Raw genomic sequence first — 22,839 nt, 5'->3', positions numbered from 1 at the left:
GTGAGTCTGGATTCCTGGTCATGACTTGACGTGGAAGAAACCCTAATGTTCCGGGCAGAGTGACTAGATTCCTGGGAGATACTCTCCCTCCTCCTTTCTGTCCTTTTTTAGCGTAAATACTCTTGGCCACTTCCTGCTCCCTTGGCATTACTGGAGGGGAATTTTGTAAAGGATGAAGTTCCTGGGAAATGGCCACCCTTTGTCCCTTTCCTTTTGTGATGAAAGTGCTGCAAAGGGAGGTTTGGCCCTGGTTCCTGGGGTCAGAACTAGCTGGACCAGAACAAGGAGACACTGACCTATCACTCCCCACTTGACAAGCTCAGCAGGCTGTCTTCTATCTCTTACCCTAGTCATCTCTCCCCAGGGGGCAGGCTAGGCCCTGCGAGACTCCGGTGCTAGCAGCAGCAGCAGGGGATGGTCCTGTCTTGTCTGCATGGGGTTCAGACATGTCCAGTCCCATTCCACACCCTCAGACTCTGCCTCTCCCCAGGTTGCTGACTGAGGTTTCCCAGGCCCCATTTCCTGTGGGGGCTTCCCAGCCTCCAACTCACACCCAGCTGGGGAGGCGCTTGGTAGCCTGAACAGTGGGGGCCCAATTTTCAGACAAGGTCCTGGAGGCTGGACAAGTATAGCCCCCACCACCACCTCCCCAGTACAAGGACTGCCTCTGTACTGCTCTTTAACCCTGAAGCCACAGACACCCCACTCCCACCAACATGCCTTTAGGGACTCAGAAGGGGCCTCCGAGCCACCATATACTCCAGCTGTGCAGGAAATGGGAGGCAGGGGGCTTCAGTCTGCTGGCACCAGGTGCCTCTGCCCAGCCTCCCTTTCCTGCCTTTTGAAAGAGAAGACAGAGCCCAAAGTCTGTGCTGCCAGCTAGGACAGGAACAGGCTTGCTAAGTTAAGGAACTGGTCACAATGCGACTGGAGCAGGAAACGCAGTGCTCATACCTGGCTGTTCAGTGTGTGTCCTGCTGGCAACGGCTCACTCTCGCCCCAGCTGGCGCTCCCTGGACAGCCTCTGGTCCCCCAGGCAGCAGTGGCGCTGTCAGAGCATGGAGACTCAGGTCCGGCCTCCTCCAAGCCTGAGTCCAGTGCCCACTAATGTCTGCTGCTCTGAGCAGCACCAAAACAGGACGTGGGGAGGAGTCTGGGAGACTGGGGGTTCAGAAGAGGACATGCACGCACCCAGTGCTTTTGTCTGGACGAGGTTGGACCCTCTCCTTAACGCTGAGACTTCGGGTCTCTAGGAAGTGAGGGGAGGACATGGTCTGAGCTCGTCCTATGCACATAATTAAGCCTTTTTCTCCCCAAGAGCACCACTGCACACACTGTTCATGATGACTCTGACCATCATCACTCTGTGCATCACTCTGGGGAACTGTTGCAAGGACCCCAGTGTTTGAGTCCTTCTGCCCGCGTGCACTGTCCCAAAGAAATGCACAGGTCGGAAGAGTTGCCAGCATAGAAAGTGTGGAGGAGGAACAAACTTCTCTGCTCTCAAAGTTCATGACTTCTGGCTGGTCTAATAATCAAATAGACTCGAGGCAGGTTACCAAATTTAATACATACATATGGGAACCCCACATACACAAGAGTCAGAGACCCCACGTGCAAGAGAGGTTTAGAGATAGAAAGGGGGAGTAGGTACATAATGTATACTGGGGTCTTCAGAGAGTCACTGCAGGATGAGAGGAGCAGATGTTTAGTACAGAAAAGTTTGCCCTGCCCTACAGGTGGGTGGGGAAGATGATTGCTGATATGGGCCACGCTTCTAATTCAAATTCTTTTATGCAGTTATGGATGGGGGCAAAATTTCTCCTGAGCCTTGGGCTAGGTTGCCTTTAACTCCAAACACTCTGCATACCACTGAGGTACATCTTGGGGTGACTCGTTCTGGACCCCCACAAAAGAAGATAGTTTAATGTTGAATCCTGACTCCCCAGTGGGGTGCAGGTTGCAGATTACATAGGGCAAAGTCACGGGAGACTGCGGATTAGGTGTTTGGGTCGAGCTGGAGCTCACTGGTCAGAGGGTAGATGAGGGTGGTGAACCACCTCTTCGGTCTGGAGGGTAGCTCTGAGGCCTGCTCTGCATCCCTCTGTCTGGTTTCACCACAGCCAGGGGGTAATTCCATTTTAGGGCAGAGTAGCTAAAACAAAATTTACGTCAAGATGTTATCTTTGGAGGGGGAAGGGTATAAGGGGGATAAATGGTAATAGAAAAAAATACAATTAAAAAAAAAGATGTTCTCTTTAGCCCGCTAGAGGTCCAGACCTGTGGTCACTAGTCAGACCCAGGACACTGTCTTCTACTGCCTCAGGGGCTCCTGATCACTGGGGGGAAAGCTAGGTCTCTGCGGGGTATGTATGCGGAGAAATGACTGCCAGTGCTGGGTTTTAAAACTAAATTTAATCCAAGTCATAAGGTCCCTTGGTTTCAGAACCTTATCCCCGTAAGTGGAGTCAAATCTTCCTTAAAGGGCCTCCCCTCACTGAGCCCCAGTCGGGGGGTCATCCTCTTCCAGGTGGCGGGCAGGTGACTTCCCCTTTGGGAAACCGTCTAATACAATGAGGTTAATGGGGCCTTTCTTAGGAGCTACCATTTCCTTCTTGCTGTTACCACTCCCAGCCCGCAGAACACGTTCAGAATAGGTTTCCCCGGGAGGTTTCCCTCCAGAGTCAGTGATGGGGATCAGCATAAGAACGAAGTGGCGGAACTTGCATACAACTAGTGCCTTTTGTTCCTCTCCTGGCAGATTTTCCTGCAGCGCATCCCCCAGATCCTGGGCCCACCCTCACACTCTGTGCCCCAGGCACCCATCCAGGCTGGCTTGAGGTCTCTTTTAGCCCCTGGCTTTTTGTGCACAGCTGGGGAGGGGGTGGGAAGCTGAATTGCAGGGACCTCCACCTAAGCTTGCGGGGCAGACCAAAAAAAGCCACTGCCCCCACCTCAGCACTTGGGACCATTAACCAATGAAAGTGCTGAGAGCTAACCCCTTTCTCTGCCTCTTCGCCCCCGCCCCTGCAGACGGGCTCCTTTCCCAGTCACCCTCAGACCACGGCCCTCGAATATTTTCTTTGGTGTCTCCTGCCACCTCGCCCTCAGCTTGCTCAATGCCCTCTCAAAGAGGAGTGTCAGTCCCCAGGGCGCTGCTTCTTTCCAAGGTCATGTCCCTCTCCCCTGCCCCACACCCACCCCAAAGCCAACTAGATTTAGTCAATTCTAGTTGTCACTGTCTTATTTAAAATTCATTTTTAACAACTTTCATTGTATTCTGATCATATGAGTAGAGCACACACATTGTAGAGAAATAATCTTAAGAAAAAAAGAATAAGAAGGACATTCTATCATCTTTCCCTCACAGCCACATTGTCACTCTGGGGCATTCCATGTGGGACGTGGGAGTGGGGCGTCTGTGGCTTCACTGGTGCCTGGCTTCCCTCAGGTGCTCCCAGCCTGTCCCCTGTGTCTGGAAGGGACGAACTTTCCTCTATCCTCAAGGTGGTCTCATAATCAAATAGACATGAGACAGATTAACAAGAGAAAAAAAACGAACTTAATACATACATGTGTATGGGAACCGCAGGGAAGGGGAGCGAGTGGGAGACCCATAGGCAGGAGAGGTTCAGGGACAGAAAGGGGGGCTGAGGGACAGAGGACATTCTGAGCTAGGGATGAGGCAGTGCACCTTGGGCCTTCCAAGGGTCATTGCAGAATAAGAACGGACATCTGGAAAATGTTTGCCCTGAGCTATAGATGGGTCCAGAAGAAATGATTGCTTTTGACCTATATATAGGTCACATTAGGCAAGGCCCCTAATTCAAGTTCTTCCAGGTAGTTAAAAGGAGGAGCAGAAGATTCTCTTGAGCCTGAGGCTAAAGTTGCCTTCAGCCCAAAACAACCTGCATACCTGAGGTAATCTTGGGGTGACTCAAGCCAGCCTCCCTGCTCTCCACTACCTGCTATTGTCCAGACCCCTGTGCCAGCCCTGTCCTCAGGGTGCCCCCTCTCCTGCTCCACCCTGGCCAGCTGCCTGGCAGGCAGTACCCCATAGTGCCTGTTTCCTCGAATCAGCGCCCCCCCCCCCCACATCTGTCTGGTGCTGTAATCTCAGCGCTGCCCCAGCCTCACAGGGCTGACCTCACCACAGACCTCACCGTTCTTCAGAAGCCTCGTTTGGCTTAGTAACCTCCTCCTCGAACCTTCTGAGCTGCATACACTGGCCCCCAACACTGCCCCCCCACACCTCCCACCCCCAAACTTGGAAGGACCCTTTCTCCTTTTGCTCCCTGGGGAGGCTGAAATTCAGGATTTGTTGACCAAATGATTGCCTTCCTGAAGTATTGTTCTCCCTCTAATGTCTGAGTGTTTGTGGCTGTGTCTTAGTTCAAGTACAGTGTCTGGCACACAGGCCTGAGCCTGCTTTATGTTCAGGGTTGGGGAGGTTCCAAATGCTGTGGCCCTGCCTCCAAAGGACAAGGCCAGCCTGGGGGCAGGGAGCCCCTAGGGAGCAAGGGATTGCTAGCAAGTCAGTTCCCTGGTGAGCCAGCTTGTAGGGGGACTGTGGGCACTGGCAGGTGCTGGCTCAGAGAGGCCAGGTGTGCCCAGGCCCAGGACTCCCCAGGTTTTCTCCCACCATGTCTTCTCTCTGCCGGTGGTGCGCTGTGCAGCCCAACATGGCCAGGCTGTGGGGTCAGGCCCCCTGGGGGTAGCCTCGGCCATGGGCTGAAAAGCAGGCTGGGTCTGGGCAGGGCAGGCGCTGCTGGGTGAGGGAGCAAGTGGCCTCTCTCCTCAGGAATTTGCACTGCAGTATTTGAGTTCAAGAACACTGTATTCTATAATGCCAAGGCTGGTGCTCTCCAAAGTGGTTCTAGCTTCTGGCCTAAGGAGGCCTTTGAGTCCATGCAAAGAGGCTTCCCAGTTTCTGGGGCACCACCTGGTGCTCTAAGGGAGAGGGTGAATAGGGCAGGGAAAGTTGGGGAACAGGGGAGCCTTGGGCTCCCTGAGTTCCAGCCCCATTGCTGGAGCCCACCTCTCCCTCCGAGCTCAGCCTCAGGGCTGGTTATCTGCCAGGTGCACAGTGGTGGGCCTGTGGGCTGTCTCCTGCCACCCTCCCTATCTCAGACATAAGGAGTCCAAGGTGGGACGCAGCCTGCACACAGGACCTCAGAGTGCAAGGAGCAGACTGTCCTCACACCAGGGCCTTGCCTGTTTTTGGAGTGCTCCCGTACCTCATTTTCTCTGCACAGCAGGTGAATGTTCCATAAATGGATGGGCACCAAGAGCATGTAAGAGCACCTGGGATCAAGCCACTCTCTGAGCAGGTGGAATTAGCCTTTGTCCTGTTTTCACCCCTCAGTGTCCAGTGGGCGAGAGCAAGGGTGTGAATTGGTGGGTCAGGCATGCAAATGCTCAGCCAAAACCAACCCTCTGCCTCCCCTCTCCTCGCCTGCCTTCTTGTGTCAGCATGGTTTGACTGTCCCGATGGGATGGTACTGCACATCTGTCTATGCAGGTGGTATTCCGCCAAGGGATAAGGGGGCACCCACGGACCACATCCACCAGAGAGGGGAGTGGGACCTGGTCACAGCGCTCACACATGTAGGTGGGTGTCTCAAGGAGCAGAGCAGAGGTCAGAGTGGACTGGCCCTCTCTCTAATGGCTTTCTCTGCTAGAGCCCCAGGACAGGACTGGGTACAGTATGGGGTTGTAGTTGGGTTTCTTCTTTTCTGAAGGAAAGAAGGAAGGTCATTCACCAGAGGGAGAGCTTTGAGTGAGTGGGGCTCAGAAACCTTCTTGAAGACGCCTTCCAGGAAACGGGCTGGAAGCCCAGCCCTCACCCACCAGGGCTTGGGAACGAGGACAGGGGGTGAGGGACTTAGGGACACCTGTCTCCTGTGCTCTCTCTCCAGGTCTGCTACCTGTGTCACAGCCTTCTGACACTTGCTGGGGTGGTGGTCAGCTGCCAAGACATTACTCCAGACCAGTGGGTGAGTCTCCCAAGAGGATGGGCTACAATCAGCTGGGTTGGCGCCCAGCCAGCTGTCAGGAAGTACAAAAAGGGGCTCCCAGCACCCCACGGGGCCTTCTCAACCCATGCCCCCAGCACTTGCCCAGTCCCTCTCCTCCCTTTCCCGCCCAACTTCTGAGCAGTCACTCATATGCGTCCCTCTTCTTCTCTGACTCTGTTCCTCCTCTTCCCCGACTGTGGCTGCACCGGACGGGCCGCCCCCTCCCTCCACGGTTGTCTCTTCAGGGAGAGTTGCAGCTGCTGTGTTTGCAGTTGGACTGCCACATCAGCACCCACATCCGGGAGAGCCCCCGGGCCATGCACCGGACCAAACTCAAGGATCTAGCTGCCCAGACCTACATCCGCTGGCAGGAGCTGCTGTCCCACTGGCAGCCCCAGGTGGTGCCCTTTGTAGCCCCCTGACCTAAGAGGGGCGGGAAGTGGTGAGGCGGCTGACCAGAGCCAGAGCGCGCATCCACCCCCACTGCAGCTGCTACACTTCTGGGCTTCTGGCTGGGAAACCGGTGGAGAGGGTGATGTGGGGGGAGGGGAGCCGCCTGGAGGCCCTTCATCCTTATCGAGTCAGATACCCAGTGTGGATATGTGGTGGGGGGTTACAGAGAAGCCTCAGCCAAGCAAATGCAAAGAGAAACTGCCCTGGAGAGGGGATATGCTGGGCTGGGAGGACCAGTTTACCGTGAGCAGTGCCAGGAAAGGACACCAGAGGCACCAGCTGTCCACCCCCTGCCTACTTGTCCTGCAGGCCTGAAGCTGGCTTCCTACTCAGCTAGGAGGAACCTTCCCAGGCTGCCCTGGCCCCTCCAGTTTCTCCATACCCTTATTTTTTCAGACTCCAGATGATAACATTTATAGCTAATACTAATTGAATGAGGCCATTTTCTACATGACTCTACACAACCCCCAAGAGGCAGGTTGTTATTATGACCCCATTTTGCAGATGAGCAAGCTAACCGGAGTCACTGAGAGGTTAAACAGCTTGCCCCATCACGCAGGCAGGCGGTATGTAAATGTCAGAACCGAGGCGCAGGGCCAGCCTGGCTCCCATGCCTGCAGACTTTTAAGCACAGTCCCGCCCCGCCTACCCTGGCATCCTCCCTCTGGCCTCCATCCCTCTGACAAACAGCACCGGCTGGCTCAGGGGCACTTCCCTCCTGGGCCCCCAGCCCTCCGTGGCAGTGAGCACCCACCCTCCACAGTGCTCCTCGGCTCGCCCTTCCTCTGCCTTCCGTGAGCTGGTCCTTCGCCTGTAACCTCTGACTTGGGGCTGACATGTTGCCACAGGCTGTGGCTTGGGTCTCAGATTTCGCAAGTCCCTGAGAAAGCTGGAGAGCAAACCTCACCCTCAGTCCCCAAGGAACTAGATCACACTAGTCTTTTGGTGGGAAACTGTTTGTCATGAAAAGAAGGAAAAGTGATTTGTGTCCTGGCCAAGCCGGGAGGCTGTCCTTACCTTTCTTTCACACTGCCCTGGGGCTGTGAGCAGTGAGTGGAGGGAACCCAGGCAGAGGTGTGGCCCTGTGGCCTGCCGCCCTGCTGTCCTTGCCTGTGGTGAGCCCCGGGAGTCCTGTCACTCAGGATCTGGCACAGAGGAGGGCTGTCGTGGATGCTGCATGGACACTGGAGAACTGGAGAAGGTCAGGGCCCGGGGCTACCACACCCTATTTTTCACCTTGCCACAGGCCCAGTACTGCCACCCCTGGGAAGACGGCTAATGGAGCAGGGTAGGAGTGGCCCGTGGCTCTTGGCTCTGGCAGGGAGTGAACAGGACCTACAGAACTGGAAGGAGCAAAGAATGGAGGCCAGAGGAGGACCAGTCTGATGAACCAAGAGCCCTCTTCCACCACTGCCCTGACCCCCACCGGCAAGGGACCCTGCCTCTCCCTGCCTGCCCACCCCACAGCCACAGCTGTCCTTCCCCGCCCGGCACGTCCTCTTCCCCCAAGGCCCTCCCAGGCTGCAGTCCTCCCGCCCTCCTTCCTCTCCCTGTCACCGACGTGAGGTTTCTTTGTGCGCACTAAAGTCAATTTCACATCAGTGGTTCAGGTGAGTTCCTGCAATCCCTGTGCTGAGGTCTCCTGCCCAGCATGCGGTTTGCTGAATGCTCACCTCAAACAGTCATGTGACTGGGACTCAGCCCCTGCCGCCCCACAGCGGGGGGCCGTCTGTAAATCTCCGAGGAGGATCAGTTGTTCCTGTGGCCCCAGAAACCCCCTGGCACCTGGCTGGGGGACGTGTGTTTGGACCCAGTCTGGGACCATTGCCCACTCCCACCCCACTGGGGAAGATTCCCCAGAGTGAGACAGTGGATCAAAGCTGTAATCACACTCAGTTGTCTGTTGTTGAGCTCTGAAATCAACTCTCTAGACTTATAAGTGTGGGGGGGATGTGTCACAGTTCCCGATACTGCCATCGCTTCCCTCAGCCTTACCTGAGGGAAGTTTTGAGGGTGCTGATCCCCAATGGGAGCTGGATGTCCTTCACCTGTTCCCTCCTCGAGAAGTGAATGGGGTTGCCACAGGCTGTACCCGAGGAAGCACCTGGGTGTTCATTTGTCTCCCTCTGTCCACGCCTCCAATCCTGAGAATCCATTTCTAGTCTCTGGCCACTCCTGACTCTTTCCGGGTTGGAATGGGTTTTGTGGGGGCCACAGAAGCAGAGAGGAAGCAGAGAGGAACGATGATGCCTGACCCCCTGGCCCGTGCCCGCTCCGTGGTTTAGCCTTAGCGTCCGCCTGTGGAACATCGCCACGGTGGGTACTTCGGCTTTCTCTGCCGGTGTGTCCCTGTCCTTTGCTCTTTCCAGCCACAGAGATCGGGGAGGGTGGGCTAACTAGGAGAAAGGCTCCCCCACAATAAAGGATCTTCACTGCAAGTAGCTCAATTTGGAGACCTACAGTGTCCCCCATCACTTCCTGAGCCTGTTTAAGACACTGCCTCCCTTGCTGGGCCCCAGATGCTGGGAGCCAGGGGGCATCTATAATTCAGGAGGCCGGGTACCACGCAGGATGCCTCCCTGCCTCGCAGCCTTTGCCAAGGGAGGGGCGGGAGAAATCCTCCGCCAGGGTGACTTGGATGCCCAGGTGACTTGACTGAGAGTTCTGGTTTCTGTTCCTGGCTGCATCTCAGGCCCCCTTGGCCGGGGCACCACTGAGGCCTCAGAGGCATTGGGTAGGTCTGAGATACTCCGATTATGTATCAGAGAGGCTCTGGTGAGCCAACCTCCTGCACCCTCCCTCAGGGCTGCCCACTTCTGACACTGCACATCCTGGCAGTTAAACTGCAGCCATTCAGTTTGCTCTGGAAACCTGGAAATCACCTTTGCAATTTCCCTTCTTTGTTTCACTGCCAAGGGCAGAGAACGGAGTAGGGAGGTCTAAAGGATGGAGGGGGGGGGCAGCAGTTTCCAGGTCTCTAAGCTGCCCCATGGGGCCATGAGAAAGGGAAGAGAAAGGGATGGAGCTGTCCTTCAGCAGACCAGCCTGGAGCCCTGTTCCCCAGTCTCAGTTCTCAAGCCCTGCCTCAAACACACTCATCTCCAGGGGAGAAATAGACACCAAGGAGAGAGGAGGTGTTGGTGTCAACCCAGTCCCTCCAGAGACTAGCTGTAACCTGAGCAGAGGTGTGGTTTGAGGTCACCCAAGGGTGTACACCATCCCCTGGGACATGTAATGGGCCCCCTTGGAACTGGCCACAGGCAGACCATATCTTCTAAAACTAGTCTGGGACGAGTTATGGACTCAGCCTCCTCTAGGCCAAGAATTTCACAATGGTGCTGGTGTCTTCACCACTTTTCCTTTCCAGCTACAAGCCCCTGGGGAAAGGCTTCAGGGATATCCTGACTGAAGCCCCTGGAAAAGCGGCATCCGGGGTTGTGGTGACGGATGTTTTCCTGCTTCCTTTTGCTATGGTGGCAGGGAGGGGCTGGGAAGGGAAAGGCGTCCCAGGTGGGTGATTTTGATAACTCTCCTTCAGGAGGAAGTAGAAAGGAAGTCCTTTTCCTATGTCCCCAATGACCTCAGTCCCTAGGCCCTCAGAAAGATCCCTGAAGGGTGACTGACCCAGGCTTTTTCATTTCCCCCAGTGGCTTGACAGCAGTTCTAGGCTCCCAGGGAAGTAGCCAGGCAGGGTTGTCTAGAGAACCCCAGTATGAAGCCTGGCCCCTCTGGTCAGAAACTGCCTCAGAAGAGCTAAGGAGTAGGAAGTTCAAACGAGGGCCACTATAGCATAGGATCAATATGTAGGGGAGAGAGGAACCTTGCTTTTTAGGTTGGACTCCTGAGCCCACTTCTAGGGGCCAGCCTCAGCTGCTACTGTATCCAGAGCAAAACTCAGAAGGCATTTAAACACCTCTCTGTTTTTCCTTGACTTGGCCACAAGCAGTTGAGTAAATGAGGAAGTAGGAGTGTCAGGGCCCAAGGCTGAGGGTGGGTACCTTCCACAGAATATGCCCAGGGAGCTCCAGGGAGGTTGGTAGGTACAGGAGCCTTTTTAGGGTGTGTGTGTGTGTGTATGTGTAATTTTGTTTCCTAATTTAAGACCTAAGAATCTCATTTTTGACCAGTTGTGCTTATATTAAAAAGTATGAATCATAAGCAAGTAGTCATGCAGGAAACTTTATCCCCTGCCCACCCACCCATGGAAAAGGCCAGTACTGGAAATGAATAGAACGCAGCAGGAAATGGGCACAGGTGGAAAAGGGGTGTGGAGAGTTGCAGCCTTATCTTTGGGGAGCCTTTGGAAGAGAAGGGCTCCCTTGACTCTGTTATTAGACTACAGAAGCCTGCCTTGAGGAATGGAAGACTGTCCCTGCCAATGAAACCAAACCACCTTTTTTAAACTTTCCACTGGGGCCATCTTGCAGGTGCAGCCAGGAGCTCAAGTCTCTGCCTAGTAACCCTTATACCTAGAAGGGGGGGGCGGGTTGTGCCGGAGGGCTGGAAGGTGAGGCAAACCTGCAGGAAATGGAACATTTGGGGCCCCAAAGTTGTCAGGATCCACTGTGACTTAGTGTAAAGATGGCGGGAGTCCCAGGGCCTGATTTAACATTCTCCCCTATTAGTATCTATGTGACTTGGAGCAGTTCTCTCTGAGACTCATTTTATCTACAAAATGAGAAAAACAATACCCAGTTTTGCAAAAGTGGTCTTGAGGGTGGAGCAGAAGAAAATGTAGTGGAGGCAGGTTGCAGAGTCTACAGCACAGAACAAAGGTGAAGGGCTCTGCTTATAGCCCATCTTCACCTAAATAGACACTGGGTGTGACTTCTTCCTTTCCCTCTCAGTCTGCTGAGGTGGAGAGCCTACTGCCCACCCCATGCTAATAGTTGGCTGGCTCACTCCCTATCTCCGGTATCTCTAAGATCACAGCTTTTTCTCTGGTGAAAGGAGCTGGGAAATATGTCTTTGGCCAACATGGGAGAAGGGCCCTTTATTTGCACCCGCAAAGACCTAGTTGTTACTGAACCCAGACTGGGCTGCCTCCTCGGTTATCTCTACCACTCTCTGGTCTCTGCTCTCAGATGCCAAGTCTTAACTCAGAACAAAAGCTTCTGTCTGGACTGATCTATAATCCAGATCTGCTGCACAGGGCCCTAAAGCTTTCCTCCCCTGCTGGGCTGGCAGGCAACCACCCGAGCGTCCGGGCCTCCAGCCTGCCTTTTCACCTCTGCCCTAGCCGAGGTGTAATCTGTCTCCGGGTGCTGGCCTCTCTGGGGTTCCTCTGTGCACCTTCCCAGTTCAAAGACACCCAGGAGTCCAGAGCTACCAGTTACTTCTAGGAGTGGCTGTGGGCGGAGACTGGCGGTTCTGAAGGTGGTAGATCTCCAGCATAGCTGCCCTCAGCCCCTTTCATCCAAACATCAGAGCTCATGTCGCTTGTTAGTCAGCCTATTAGTGGCTCCAGGAGTTATTCCCTGGGAGGAGGTTCTAGCTAGGCCCAGGGGGTAGAAGGTGGCTACCGGGAGCTGGGCAAGGGGCGCTGAGTGGTCCCTGCGCCCGTAGAGCGAAAAGCAAGGGCAGTGTCTCGGATGACCGGGGGGGAGGGGGGGAGGCCGGTGCAGTCTTGCAGGGGCCAGTGGACGTTGGGGTCAAAAGGCAGACCACTCTGGTCTGCCCTAAGAAGACGGGTTTCCCCTGCGCCCCTCTCTCGGACCCTCACCCCAAAGCCCTTCAACCCCTTCCCGAGCCCGGCCGCCCAGGCCGCAGTGGGCCTGAGGACACACTTCGGAAAGGCCGGGTGAGTCCGCTTCCTCCTGACAATGCCCCCTGTCCCTACCCTGCCGCGCCTCCCGGCACAGTGGCGCATCCGCGACTTCTAGGCGCGGGACGGCAGGGCCGGGACAGGGACGGGAGGTGGGGGGACCGGACCGCGGGGCGCGAAGCGGGGCCTGGCCGGTCGCAGCCCCCTCCTGGGCTGGCCTTCGGGGCCCGCCCCCGGCCTCCTCTGGAACACCAGCCCGCCGGCTGACGTCAGGGGAGGGGCGGAGTAGCGGCCGTCAGAGAAAGAGCCGGCGCCCGCCGCGGTGGCGCGGGGAGCCCGAGCTCAGGGGAGCGCAGTCGGACTGAGGGGCGGTGGCGCAGGGGACGCGGAGGAGGCGGGCGGGGGCGGCCCGGGGTCGGAGCCGAACGTGAGGGCGGTGCCCAGGCACTCCAGCGGCGAGGAGAGGGTGAGTGAGGCTAGAGCGGCGCGGGGTCGCAGCCGCGGGGCACCGGGCGCCCCTTTGTCCCCCGACTGTGCTAGGGGCCGCCTTATGTGCGAGGGACAGGGTATGGGGGGCGCAGGGAAGGTCAGGGGTGGCACAGTTGTCGGCCCAGTTGTCCTTCGTGCCTCCCCGGCCGAGGCTCGTAGTGGGGCAAGCAGTGCCCACAGCCAGGGGGTGCGGAGGCGCGGACTGGTCTGGGGAGAGGGGCTAAGAGGAGGGGTCCCTCGGGTTTTCGGGTCTGGGGCCGGGATCCTCTCCAGGCCCCAGAGCTGCCCCCAGCTCCCCCACCCCCGACGGAAAGTTTGGGGCGGGCTTGGACCGAAGCCGATGTTGTGGGATCGGATTTCCCCGCCGTGGCCCCCCGCCCGCTCCGCCCGGGAGGCGGGGTGTCCTGGAAAGCCAGCTTCCGAGCTCAGCCGGCCGCCCTTTCCCCTGCTAGAGCTCTCGCCCTGAGCCCGCTGTTCAGGGTGGGCAAGGGTGAGGGGGCCACCGCTAGGACCCCGTGCCCCTGCATTAAACCTGGGGTCGCCCGTATCTCCCCGTCCTGGGCGGAGTTGGAGGTGGGGGCGCCGCTGTGCAGGCAGGCAGTGGGGGCACAGCGGTGCCTGCGTCCGAGCGGGCACGTCCGAGCGCGCGACGGAGTCCGACGCGGCCTGGGGTAAGGGGCAGAAGGAGGGCTAGGGGTTGTTGGGGGACTGATCGGGCAAGCCTGCCCCCAGTCCCCCGCCCTTCCCGCGTAGGGTCCTGGGCCGGCAGGGGGCGTCCGCAGACTAGGCTCCGCCACGCTCCCTGTGCCGCCGCTTTGTTTGCATTCAAATCCCCGACCTGGGGGAGGGGAGAAGGGGGGCCAGGGACGCGGTTTTGGTAGGGGACCCTTTGTTTTGGGGTGGGCAGGTCACCAGCGTCTGTGTCTCTGTGCCCGGTCTCGGAGGCCTGGAGCGGCGAAAATGAACCCAGATGGCCTGGCTGGGCGGGAGGCGCGATCCCTTAGTGGAAAGGCTCCTCGGATCCTGTGTGGGGCCGCTCCGCGGTTTACTGGGAGTCCCCTCGCGCCACCCCCACCGCCCAGGCTGGTCGCCCCGCGGCGCCCCGCCTGAGTGCGCCGCCGGGGGATCCCCCATCGGACTAGCTCGGCTCGGGTCCCACTGCCCCCAGCCCGAGGGCCAGTGTCCCTAGGAGGCGGACGGAGGAACGGGGGAGGCGCTGGTCACTTCCACGCCCATCCCATCCACTTCCTGCCTCCATTCTTGGGCAACAAAGGGGCCTCGGGAAAGCCGAGCCCTTTCAGCCGCAGGCCTGCTTCAGCCCTTTTGGTGTGGAGTGGGGTTTCTGGCTCTGCCAGGCCATTGTCTGCGCTGGGGGAGGGGAGAGGCTGGGGCAGTACCCCCGGGCCTGGTGCATCAAGTCCTCCCACCACCCACCCACCACATGCCCCCTTCACACTACTACGGGGGTTCACCTTCCAGAATGGGCTGTCTGGAGCTCCAGTAGGGTCAAGTCCTTGCTTCCAGAGGTTATTTTAAGAAATCATCAAATCTGTCAGGCCTGAGTGTGGGGGAGGGAGTCCCCTTTTTATTTTCTTAAATAACTTCCTGTTGAGGAGAGGGAGTGGGGGAGGGCCTGGAGGCCAGAGAAGGTGTCTTCGAGTGTCCACTCCCCCAGCTCACTCAGCTCCTCCCCTTCAGGGAGATCCCATGGTCCTTTGGAGGCTCCCGGGGTGGGCTGGGGAGGCTGAGACCAGGTATGAGAGGGGACTCTATCTCTGCTCCAAGGATGGGGGCAAGGGCGCTTGGGGGGGCTCCTGGGGAGGCCTGATGAGGTCTTCTGTCCTGTCAGTGCCTCCTGGCATGGGCCCGTGTGGGCCCCCTTTTGGTCTGTTTGCTCTGGCTGCTATTCTGACCCTCTTCTTTTCCCCCAGCAGGGCAGTTGGCCTGGAGCTTAGAGCCAGGGTGTGTGCCATGGCCCCACAATGGGCTGTCTGGCTGCTGGCAGTGGGGCTGTGGGGCCTGGGCATTGGCGCTGAGGTGTGGTGGAACCTGGTGCCCCGGAAGACAGTATCTTCTGGGGGTGAGTGTCTGAAGTTGGAGAAAACATACCACTTTGGGGAGAGGGGCCAGCGGGGGCTGCTGAGGGGGGAGAGATGGCTAAGGAGTTGCCCCTCAGAATGAGCTAGCTTTATTCTGCTGTCAGTCAGGCTCAAGGCTTCAATGCATGTGACCCAGCTTTCTAAGAAGTGTAACCCCAGAGACTTAGAACTGGTAGTCCAGCTCAGGACCTGGGCTATTTCTATTTCTGCCTCTGACGCTTAGGACTGGGCAGCCCCCATTATGCAAGGGAGAGGGACCATTCCGTACCACACCCCATGCCTCGCTCCTGAAATTGTTACTGAGAGTCTAGTGAGAGAAGCCTGAGCCAGCATAAGCATAAAGCCAAGGGTGCCTCCCTCCCACCAAATCTTTCTAGCTCTCTGCCCCTAGGGGCCTCCTTATCAACTTTAATACACCCCTTTGCTGCCTGGATACTCTTGGCATCTGGTGGCCCTAGATGGGTATGTATGTGGGGGGGGGGTATCACGGGGAGGGCAGCGGACCTTACAGCCCTCACTGCGCACATACACACCTGTACGCAGAGGTGATGTCAGGTGTTTGTATCATCTCTGCACTCTGGGGACCTGGGATGAGCTCACCTCCACAGGCCGTACTCAGGTACTAATGAGGCACTCCCTTACGAGCCTGAATCTGGGCCCACCTTTGGATTCAAAGGCTACATTGATTTAGGGGGACCATGAAGACAGGTCAGCAGCTATTTTGGGAGCCGATGTAGGGATCCTGTAACTATATGATGTTGTGGTGCCCTCCGTGGTGAATGGCAACGAGGCTTCCTAGCCCCCTGGCTTCAGCGCCACCCCTGGCCCCGGCCTTCATGTTCCCCTGCCACCCCTGCTTGTACCAGTGGCTAGCTGTGCCGGTGTCTCTGGCAACCTGGATTTTGGGGGGTGGAGTGCAGCTCTCACAACTTCTGTACGTCCTGCCCTACTGGGTCAGGGGCCAGGGTCTGGCTGGAATGTGATGCAGACAGTGGGCAGAAGAGACCAGGACAGAAGCTGGGAAGGAAAAGTGCTCAGCTCTGCAGCCAGAGTTGCTGCTGGCCCTGAGAGTCAGAGCCATAAGTCTGATGGCTTCCTCCGGCCGGAAGCTGTGGCTGAGATGTCCTTCCTTCCTTCCTTCTCACAGCTCAGATTTGCCCCTCCCAGGCTGGGAAGGTTTAGGAGGCCCACAGGAGCTGTCAGCCAGGCAGCAATTCGGCAAATGCCCTTTATTGCCAGTCAGGGGTCTGGGCTGCACTGCTTATGGGGTGCTAACCCCTGATGTGGGGAGCAAGGACAGTTAAGCCCAGGAGACCATTGTATAGAGCAGTGTGTTTCAACCTTTTTCATCTTATGCCACACAGACTAATTACTGAAATTCTGTGGCACACCAAAAAATATATTTTTTGCTGATCTGTCGAAAAAATAGGTATTTTGGGGGGGAGGTGGGGAGCACTGCCGGGGTGGGCTGGGATGGGAGTAAAAGACAGAAAACTACTTGAACAACAATTAAATAAATTTTTTAAATAGGTATATTTTTGATTCATTCACACTGGACAGCTGTTGTTGGCTGTTGTCATTTTTTTATTTGACCATACAAAGGAGAAGAAGTCAGTGCCCCTGTTTTAAAAATTTCTGTGGCACAGTAGTTGAAAATGTCTAGTACAGAGGAAAACTGATTCCAAGTGGGGATGGGGGTGCCTAGAGCTCTAGTAAGGCCTGCCTGTCCACAGCCATGCTCTCTGCCATCTTGTCCCTGCAGAGCTGGCCACAGTGGTGCGGCGGTTCTCCCAAACGGGCATTCAGGACTTTCTGACGCTGACCCTGACTGAGCAGACCGGGCTTCTGTACGTGGGGGCCCGGGAGGCCTTGTTTGCCTTCAGCGTGGAGGCCCTGGAGCTACAAGGAGTGGTGAGAGGTGGGGGAGTGGGAGGCACACAGGCGGGTGACCTCGGGGCTTCTCTGGGTCAGGCTGCTGCTCAGCCCGGCTGGCCCACCCCACATCCCCCCCCTTGGGAATCTTGCTGGGTCTGCAAGGCAGCCTTTGGTAGTGGGCGAGAGTTGCCTTCCCATCTGCAGCACTTACTGGTTCCTGCTGCTGTGGAGCTGTTTGGGGCCTATGTCCTCTCCTGAAATAAGATCCCAGGGAGTGGGGACCACGTACTGTCACTTGGTGTCTTCATGTGGCTGTCACAGGCCATGCTAAGTCTGTACCTATGATGTTACTGATCTGCCCCCTCCCTGTCCCCAGATCTCATGGGAGGCACCTGTGGAGAAGAAGACCGAGTGCATCCAGAAAGGGAAGAATAACCGGGTGGGTGCTTGGACAAACCCAGAGGGGCGGGGGTGGGCAGGACCCTTTGCCTCCCCCTGGCTGGGCGTCATGGCTCACACTCTCTGCCTAGGGCTCCCTTTGTGCCAGTACAGGTCTGGGACCTGGTCTTGGTCCCCGTGACCCCATTCTCAGGCCCTTGTCTTTTAACTGGATCCATTTCTCTTTCCAGACGGAGTGTTTCAATTTCATCCGCTTCCTACAGCCGTATAACGCATCCCACCTGTATGCATGTGGCACCTATGCCTTCCAGCCCAAGTGCACCTACATCGTGAGTGCTGCACTCTTCCTTCTAACTCCTTGCACTGCTCTGGGTGCTGGGCCTTCTGCATCTCACTCTACATATCTTCCTTGTCCCAGGATATAGTCACCTTTACCTTGGAGCGTGGAGCCTTCGAGGATGGGAAGGGGAGGTGCCCCTATGACCCAGCGAAGGGCCATGCTGGCCTCCTTGTGGGTGAGTGCCTACCCCGCTGTAGGCTGAGTGATGCTCCTAGGACTCCTTCCCATCCGGGAGCACATGGCCTGAGTGTAGTGCCTTCACCTCTCTCTGGCCTGGCTGACCCTGTGTCTCCGTAGACGGCGAGCTATACTCGGCTACACTCAACAACTTCCTGGGCACAGAGCCTGTTATCCTGCGTAACATGGGACCTCACCACCCGGTTAAGACAGAGTACCTGGCCTTCTGGCTCAATGGTGAGCCCTGAGGAGCTGGCACGGGGACTGGGAGAGCTCTGGGGGCGAAGGCCGCCACTAGGGCCTCACGGAGCCTCTTCCCCTTCCCTTAGAACCTCATTTTGTTGGCTCTGCCTATGTCCCGGAGAGCGTGGGGAGCTTCACTGGGGACGACGACAAGGTCTACTTCTTCTTCAGTGAGCGGGCGTTGGAGTACGACTGCTACATGGAGCAGGTGGTGGCCCGAGTGGCTCGAGTCTGCAAGGTACGGCAGCGTGTGGTGGCGGGCACTGGGGTCCCTGCTGGCTGCGCAGGGCTGACTGCCAGCGTTCCTTTGTCATCTGCCAGGGAGACATGGGGGGCGCACGGACCCTGCAGAAGAAGTGGACCACCTTCCTGAAGGCACAGCTGGTGTGTTCAGCCCCTAGTCGCCACCTCTACCTCAACCAGCTGCAGGCGCTGTACACCCTGCAGGATGCCTCCTGGCACAACACCACCTTCTTTGCGGTTTTTCGGGCACGATGGTGAGCTGGCCAGGAATCCCTGGGGGCGGGAAGGAGCAGGTCTTCAGGTGAGGGGCGGTTTATGGTACAGGCCTCTGGGCAAGTCCAGCTGGCCAGTTTTCTGGAAGCCAAGGAGGATGTTGGGCATCTGCTCCCAGTGGGAGATGGGCCAGTGCACTGCCCCTGACGGCACATACCACACTGTGTGTGCCCGTAACCGCTTTGTGCTGGACCCTGCCTTCCCCCGACTTGCCCTGAGCTGGGGTAAAGTGGGCACCAACCCTGACCCTTGGGGTCCCGCCCTTGCTGTGACAGGGGCGACGTGGACCTGTCGGCCATCTGCGAGTACCAGCTGGGAGAGATCCAGAAGGTGTTCGAGGGTCCCTACAAGGAGTACCGCGAGCAGTCCCAGAAGTGGGGCCTCTATACTGACCCCATACCCAGCCCGAGGCCGGGCTCGGTGAGTTGTCCAGGGAAGCGTGTGCCACCGCCCTCACCCCGGTGCCACTCCCACAGGCTGACCGCTCTCCTCTACCCTCAACCCCCCAGTGCATCAATGACTGGCACCGGCTGCACGGCTACACCAGTTCTCTGGAGTTGCCTGACAACACCCTCAACTTCATCAAGAAACACCCTCTGATGGAAGAGAAGGTGAGGCCTCGCTGGGGCCGACCCCTGCTTGTAAAGAAGGACACCAACTTCACTCACCTGGTGGTGGACCGGGTCACGGGGCTCGACGGAGCTTCCTACACAGTGCTGTTCATTGGCACAGGTAGGCACGTAGGCTGGCTGCTGGAGGCTGGCCGAAGGCCCGTGTGTCCGGATAGGGTGATCTGGGGCTGCCCCGGGGCCCCTGTCCCCTTCTTGATTTCTGTCCTTCCCCCTCTCTCCCAGGAGATGGCTGGCTGCTTAAGGCTGTGAGCCTGGGGCCCTGGGTCCACCTGATTGAGGAGCTGCAGGTGTTTGACCAGGAGCCCATGAAAAGCCTGGTCCTGGCCCGGAGCAAGGTAGTAATCGGGCCCCACCGGCAGCTGTTCCCCCACCTTTCTTAGTCTTGTGCGTGGCTCCTTCAGGGCTGGGGAGGCACTCTAGCACAGCTCGGGTAGCTTGGGGCGAGTTCTGGGAAATCAGAGTCCCAACGGATCTTGCGCTCTGTAGGCTGTGTGTGCAGCCACGCCCCTGTGTGGTTGCGTTGCCCCTCCCATTCCTGACCCCTGCGCCTTCCCACTTTCCTGAGGTGCTGCAGGTATCTTACCTTTTTCTGGCCTGTTGTGACACCCTGCACTTGCATGTGCTCGCCTTTTACCAGCTATCGTGGCTTAAGTTGTTTCCCAGAATATGGAATAATGGCAGATTGGCAATCACCTTTCAAACAGGAAAACAGCTTATGCTATGCTGCTACTATTTTGAAGGCTTGATGGGCCTCACAGAAAACAGTACTTCCCGTGCTGTTTAATCATACTGTGCTGGAGCTGTGTGTGAGCTGTGTGTGTGATTATACTCAGCCCCACAGCCCTGTTCCTCTCCAATAAGATTGTCTCTAAGGTGCTTAGGATGGCCCCTGGCTTGTAGTAAGCCCTCCACGGGGTCTTTGGTGCTTCTATTTCCGTCCTTGCTTCTCCCTTCTTTTGGTCTCTGGCCATGCGCTGCCCCCCAGCGGTCCCGCCCATGTCCAGGATGTGTCTAGGCTCAGCTGACCCTCCCATGCCCTCTGCTTCTCTTTGCAGAGGCTGCTGTTTGCAGGTTCCCGCTCACAACTGGTTCAGCTGCCCCTGGCTGACTGTGTGAAGTACCGCTCCTGTGCAGACTGCATCCTCGCCCGGGACCCGTACTGTGCCTGGAGCGTCAATACCAGCCGCTGTGTGGCTGCGGGTGGCCACTCTGGGTAAGCAGGGCTCTGCTCCTATTGGGACCGGGAGGGGAAGGCAGGTGGTTGGAACAGGGATGCTGATGGACCCTGCTTCCCTAACCAGGTCCCTGCTGATCCAGCAAGTGATGGTCTCAGACACCTCAGGCATCTGTAACTTCCGTGGCAGTAAGAAAGGTGAGTTGTCCTTTGTCCTCCTCCCAGTGGGATGGGCCCTGGGCCGGAGCTGGAGTGTGTTGGCCCAGGGTTTCCTGCACTAACTCTGGACCTTCTCCTTTCCCGGCCGTTGCAGTCAGGTTCACGCCCAAAAACATCACAGTGGTGGCGGGCACAGACCTGGTACTGCCCTGCCGCCTGTCTTCCAACCTCGCCCATGCCCGATGGACTTTTGGGGGCCGGGACCTGCCTGCAGAACAGCCTGGCTCTTTCCTCTACGATGCTCGACTACAGGCCCTCGTTGTGATGGCTGCCCAGCCCCGCCACGCGGGGGCCTACCACTGCTTTTCAGAGGAGCAGGGGGCACGGCTGGCTGCGGAAGGCTACCTGGTCGCTGTGGTGGCAGGCCCTTCATTGACTCTGGAGGCCCGGGCGCCCCTGGAAAACCTAGGGCTGGTGTGGTTGGCTGTGGTGGCCCTCGGGGCCGTGTGCCTGGTGCTGCTGCTGCTTGTTTTGTCACTGCGTCGTCGGCTGAGGGAGGAGCTGGAGAAAGGAGCCAAGGCAGCAGAGAGAACCCTGGTGTACCCTCTGGAGCTTCCCAAGGAACCCACCAGCCCCCCCTTCCGCCCTGGCCCTGAGACCGACGAGAAACTCTGGGACCCTGTTGGCTACTACTACTCAGATGGCTCCCTCAAGATTGTGCCTGGACACGCTCGGTGCCAGCCTGCGACTGGGCCACCTTCCCCACCTCCTGGCATCCCTGGCCAGCCCTTGCCATCCCCGACTCGGCTTCACCTGGGGGGTGGGCGGAACTCAAATGCCAATGGTTATGTGCGCCTACAGCTAGGTGGGGAGGACCACGGCGAGGGGCTTGGGCACCCCCTGCCTGAGCTGGCAGATGAACTAAGGCGTAAACTACATCAGCGCCAGCCCCTGCCAGACTCCAACCCCGAGGAGTCCTCGGTATGAGGGAGCCCCACCACGTTGGTGGGGCAGCCTGGGAGCTGTGGCTCCTACTTTTGCACAGGCACCAGCTACCTCAGGGACATGGCGCGGGCACCTGCTCTACTGGGACAGACGCTGCCCAGCACCTGCCCGCCCATGAGGACCTGCTCTGCTCAGCACGGGCACTGCCACTTGGTGTGGCTCACCAAGGCACCAGCCGCCCAGAAGGCGTCTTCCTCCTCTCTGTGAGGGGCTGTGAATCACGGACACATGGGACCCCAGCAGCCAAAACTTCAAGGCAGAAGTTGGAGATGTGGGTGTGTTTGTGTATGTGTGTGTGCACACGGGTGTGTTTGTGTGGCACAGTCTTCCTGTGTCTGTGGAGTCTTCCCTTGGCCTGGGGTCCTCCTGGTGAGTCATTGGAGCTATGAAGGGGAAGGGGTCGATCGCTTTGCTTCTCTTACCCCCAGCTGTCCCCAGGGAGGGGCAGGGATGTACATATGGGGGTGGGCTGGGCAGGGTGCTGTACCCCTGGGGGGAGTGCAGGGCTCTGGGGTGGGCCTAGTCCTGCTCCTAGGGTTGTGAAAGTTTTCAGGGTTCTGGGGAGGGAGTGGAGTCTCCCGTGTGTTTGGGGGTAAGCGGGGAGGGGCCTCCCACGTGGCCCTGGGGTCCAGTGATATTTTATACTTGGCCTCCTTCACAGGGCTGGGAGAGGTGTGGGGGGAGGGGGAGAGAGGGTGGGCATGCTACAGATACGGCATAGCCTCTCCCAGCCCTGGAGGAGGGCTTCTAACTGTAACTTATTGTGTCCCTACGTATTTATTTGTTGTAAATATTTGAGTATTTTTATATTGACAAATAAAAGGAAGAAAATAAAAGTGACTGGGATGAGACATTTGGGCTGAAACCTGGGTCTCAAGAGAGAAGGCTCCCTGTGGGCCGAGCCAGGCTGGACCCCCCACCTCCCTGTAGTCCTGGAGCGGCTCCCCTTCTTCCAGTGATTTCCCACCATGCTGGCTGCGGGGCTGGGAACCAGGCCAGGGCCAAGGCCTGTTGGGAGCCACCCTTGGCCTCTGGCCAGCGGGAGAAGTCAGAATTGGGAGTCAAAGCAGAAGAGGAGCTGACTTCTCAGAACTCTGGGGAGGGAAAGTGGGAAGGAGGGCGGAAGGAGGGGAACTTCCTGGAAGCCCCTTAAGGCTGTGTGCACTGGCTCACAACCTTACGAGTTGGGAGGCTGGGGCTCCCACGGATCTTAGGGCGAGGAAGAGCTATTACTAGCCTTCTAGTTGCCAGGAATGTTTCAGCTTCGTGGGACGTGAGACTTGACCCAGAGCCACCCAGTGCTCACCAAGCCACTGTCCTATGCAAGCAGTGGTACAGGGCACAGATACAAGAAAAATGGACCAGCCCTGGCTGGTGTGAGTCAGTGGATTGACCACTGGCCTGCAAACCAAACAACCGCAGTTCAATTCCCAGTGAGGACATATACCTACCTGGGTTGCAGGCCAGTGCCCAGCGGGGGGACACACGAGATTGATG

General features: G+C 57.6%; 2 protein-coding genes across 4 annotated transcripts in view; both read left to right on the top strand.

Annotated features, from left to right (window-relative positions):
• Positions 1 to 7,999, top strand: part of FAM178B (family with sequence similarity 178 member B) — an 85,767-nt gene extending 77,768 nt beyond the window's left edge. Inside the window, exons 14-16 of the mRNA XM_053664673.1 lie at positions 5,919 to 5,996; positions 6,263 to 6,415; positions 7,717 to 7,999. Of these exons, the coding sequence (XP_053520648.1) occupies positions 5,919 to 5,996; positions 6,263 to 6,415; positions 7,717 to 7,749 (264 nt within the window). The 3' untranslated portion in view covers positions 7,750 to 7,999. The remainder of the gene's footprint in view (positions 1 to 5,918; positions 5,997 to 6,262; positions 6,416 to 7,716) is intronic.
• Positions 8,000 to 12,593: 4,594 nt separating this feature from the next.
• Positions 12,594 to 22,178, top strand: SEMA4C (semaphorin 4C). 3 transcript variants are annotated; one of them, XM_037154313.2, is made up of 15 exons: positions 12,594 to 12,700; positions 14,658 to 14,803; positions 16,585 to 16,733; positions 17,074 to 17,136; positions 17,327 to 17,425; positions 17,515 to 17,611; positions 17,734 to 17,850; positions 17,943 to 18,094; positions 18,178 to 18,353; positions 18,648 to 18,792; positions 18,882 to 19,104; positions 19,227 to 19,339; positions 20,060 to 20,217; positions 20,306 to 20,376; positions 20,492 to 22,178. In XM_037154313.2, the coding sequence occupies exons 2-15, from the start codon at positions 14,695 to 14,697 to the stop codon at positions 21,322 to 21,324; spliced, it is 2,505 nt and encodes an 834-aa protein (XP_037010208.2). In that variant the 5' UTR covers positions 12,594 to 12,700; positions 14,658 to 14,694; the 3' UTR covers positions 21,325 to 22,178. The 3 variants fall into 3 exon arrangements, with proteins under 3 accessions (XP_037010208.2, XP_037010210.2, XP_037010209.2); XM_037154315.2 differs by having other exon boundaries at positions 12,612 to 12,700; positions 14,655 to 14,803; XM_037154314.2 differs by lacking the exon at positions 12,594 to 12,700 and adding an exon at positions 13,142 to 13,394.
• The last annotated feature ends 661 nt before the right edge of the window (positions 22,179 to 22,839 follow it).

The sequence above is a fragment of the Artibeus jamaicensis genome, unplaced genomic scaffold, assembly GCF_021234435.1.
Source record: "Artibeus jamaicensis isolate MK-2021 breed Jamaican fruit bat unplaced genomic scaffold, CSHL_Jam_final contig_384, whole genome shotgun sequence".
In the NCBI taxonomy this organism is placed as follows: Eukaryota; Metazoa; Chordata; class Mammalia; order Chiroptera; family Phyllostomidae; genus Artibeus; species Artibeus jamaicensis.
Note: the sequence above shows the minus strand (reverse complement) of the source record. Positions and strands in the feature narration are given on the sequence as shown.

Excerpts from the sequence above, each read along its gene's own strand:
- SEMA4C (XM_037154313.2), top strand. The coding sequence starts at position 14,695 with ATGGCCCCACAATGGGCTGTCTGGCTGCTGGCAGTGGGGCTGTGGGGC. Across the intron at positions 17,426-17,514 it reads AGCCCAAGTGCACCTACATC|GATATAGTCACCTTTACCTT; the intron begins GTGAGTGCTGCA and ends TCCTTGTCCCAG. Across the intron at positions 18,793-18,881 it reads CCAGCCCGAGGCCGGGCTCG|TGCATCAATGACTGGCACCG; the intron begins GTGAGTTGTCCA and ends TCAACCCCCCAG.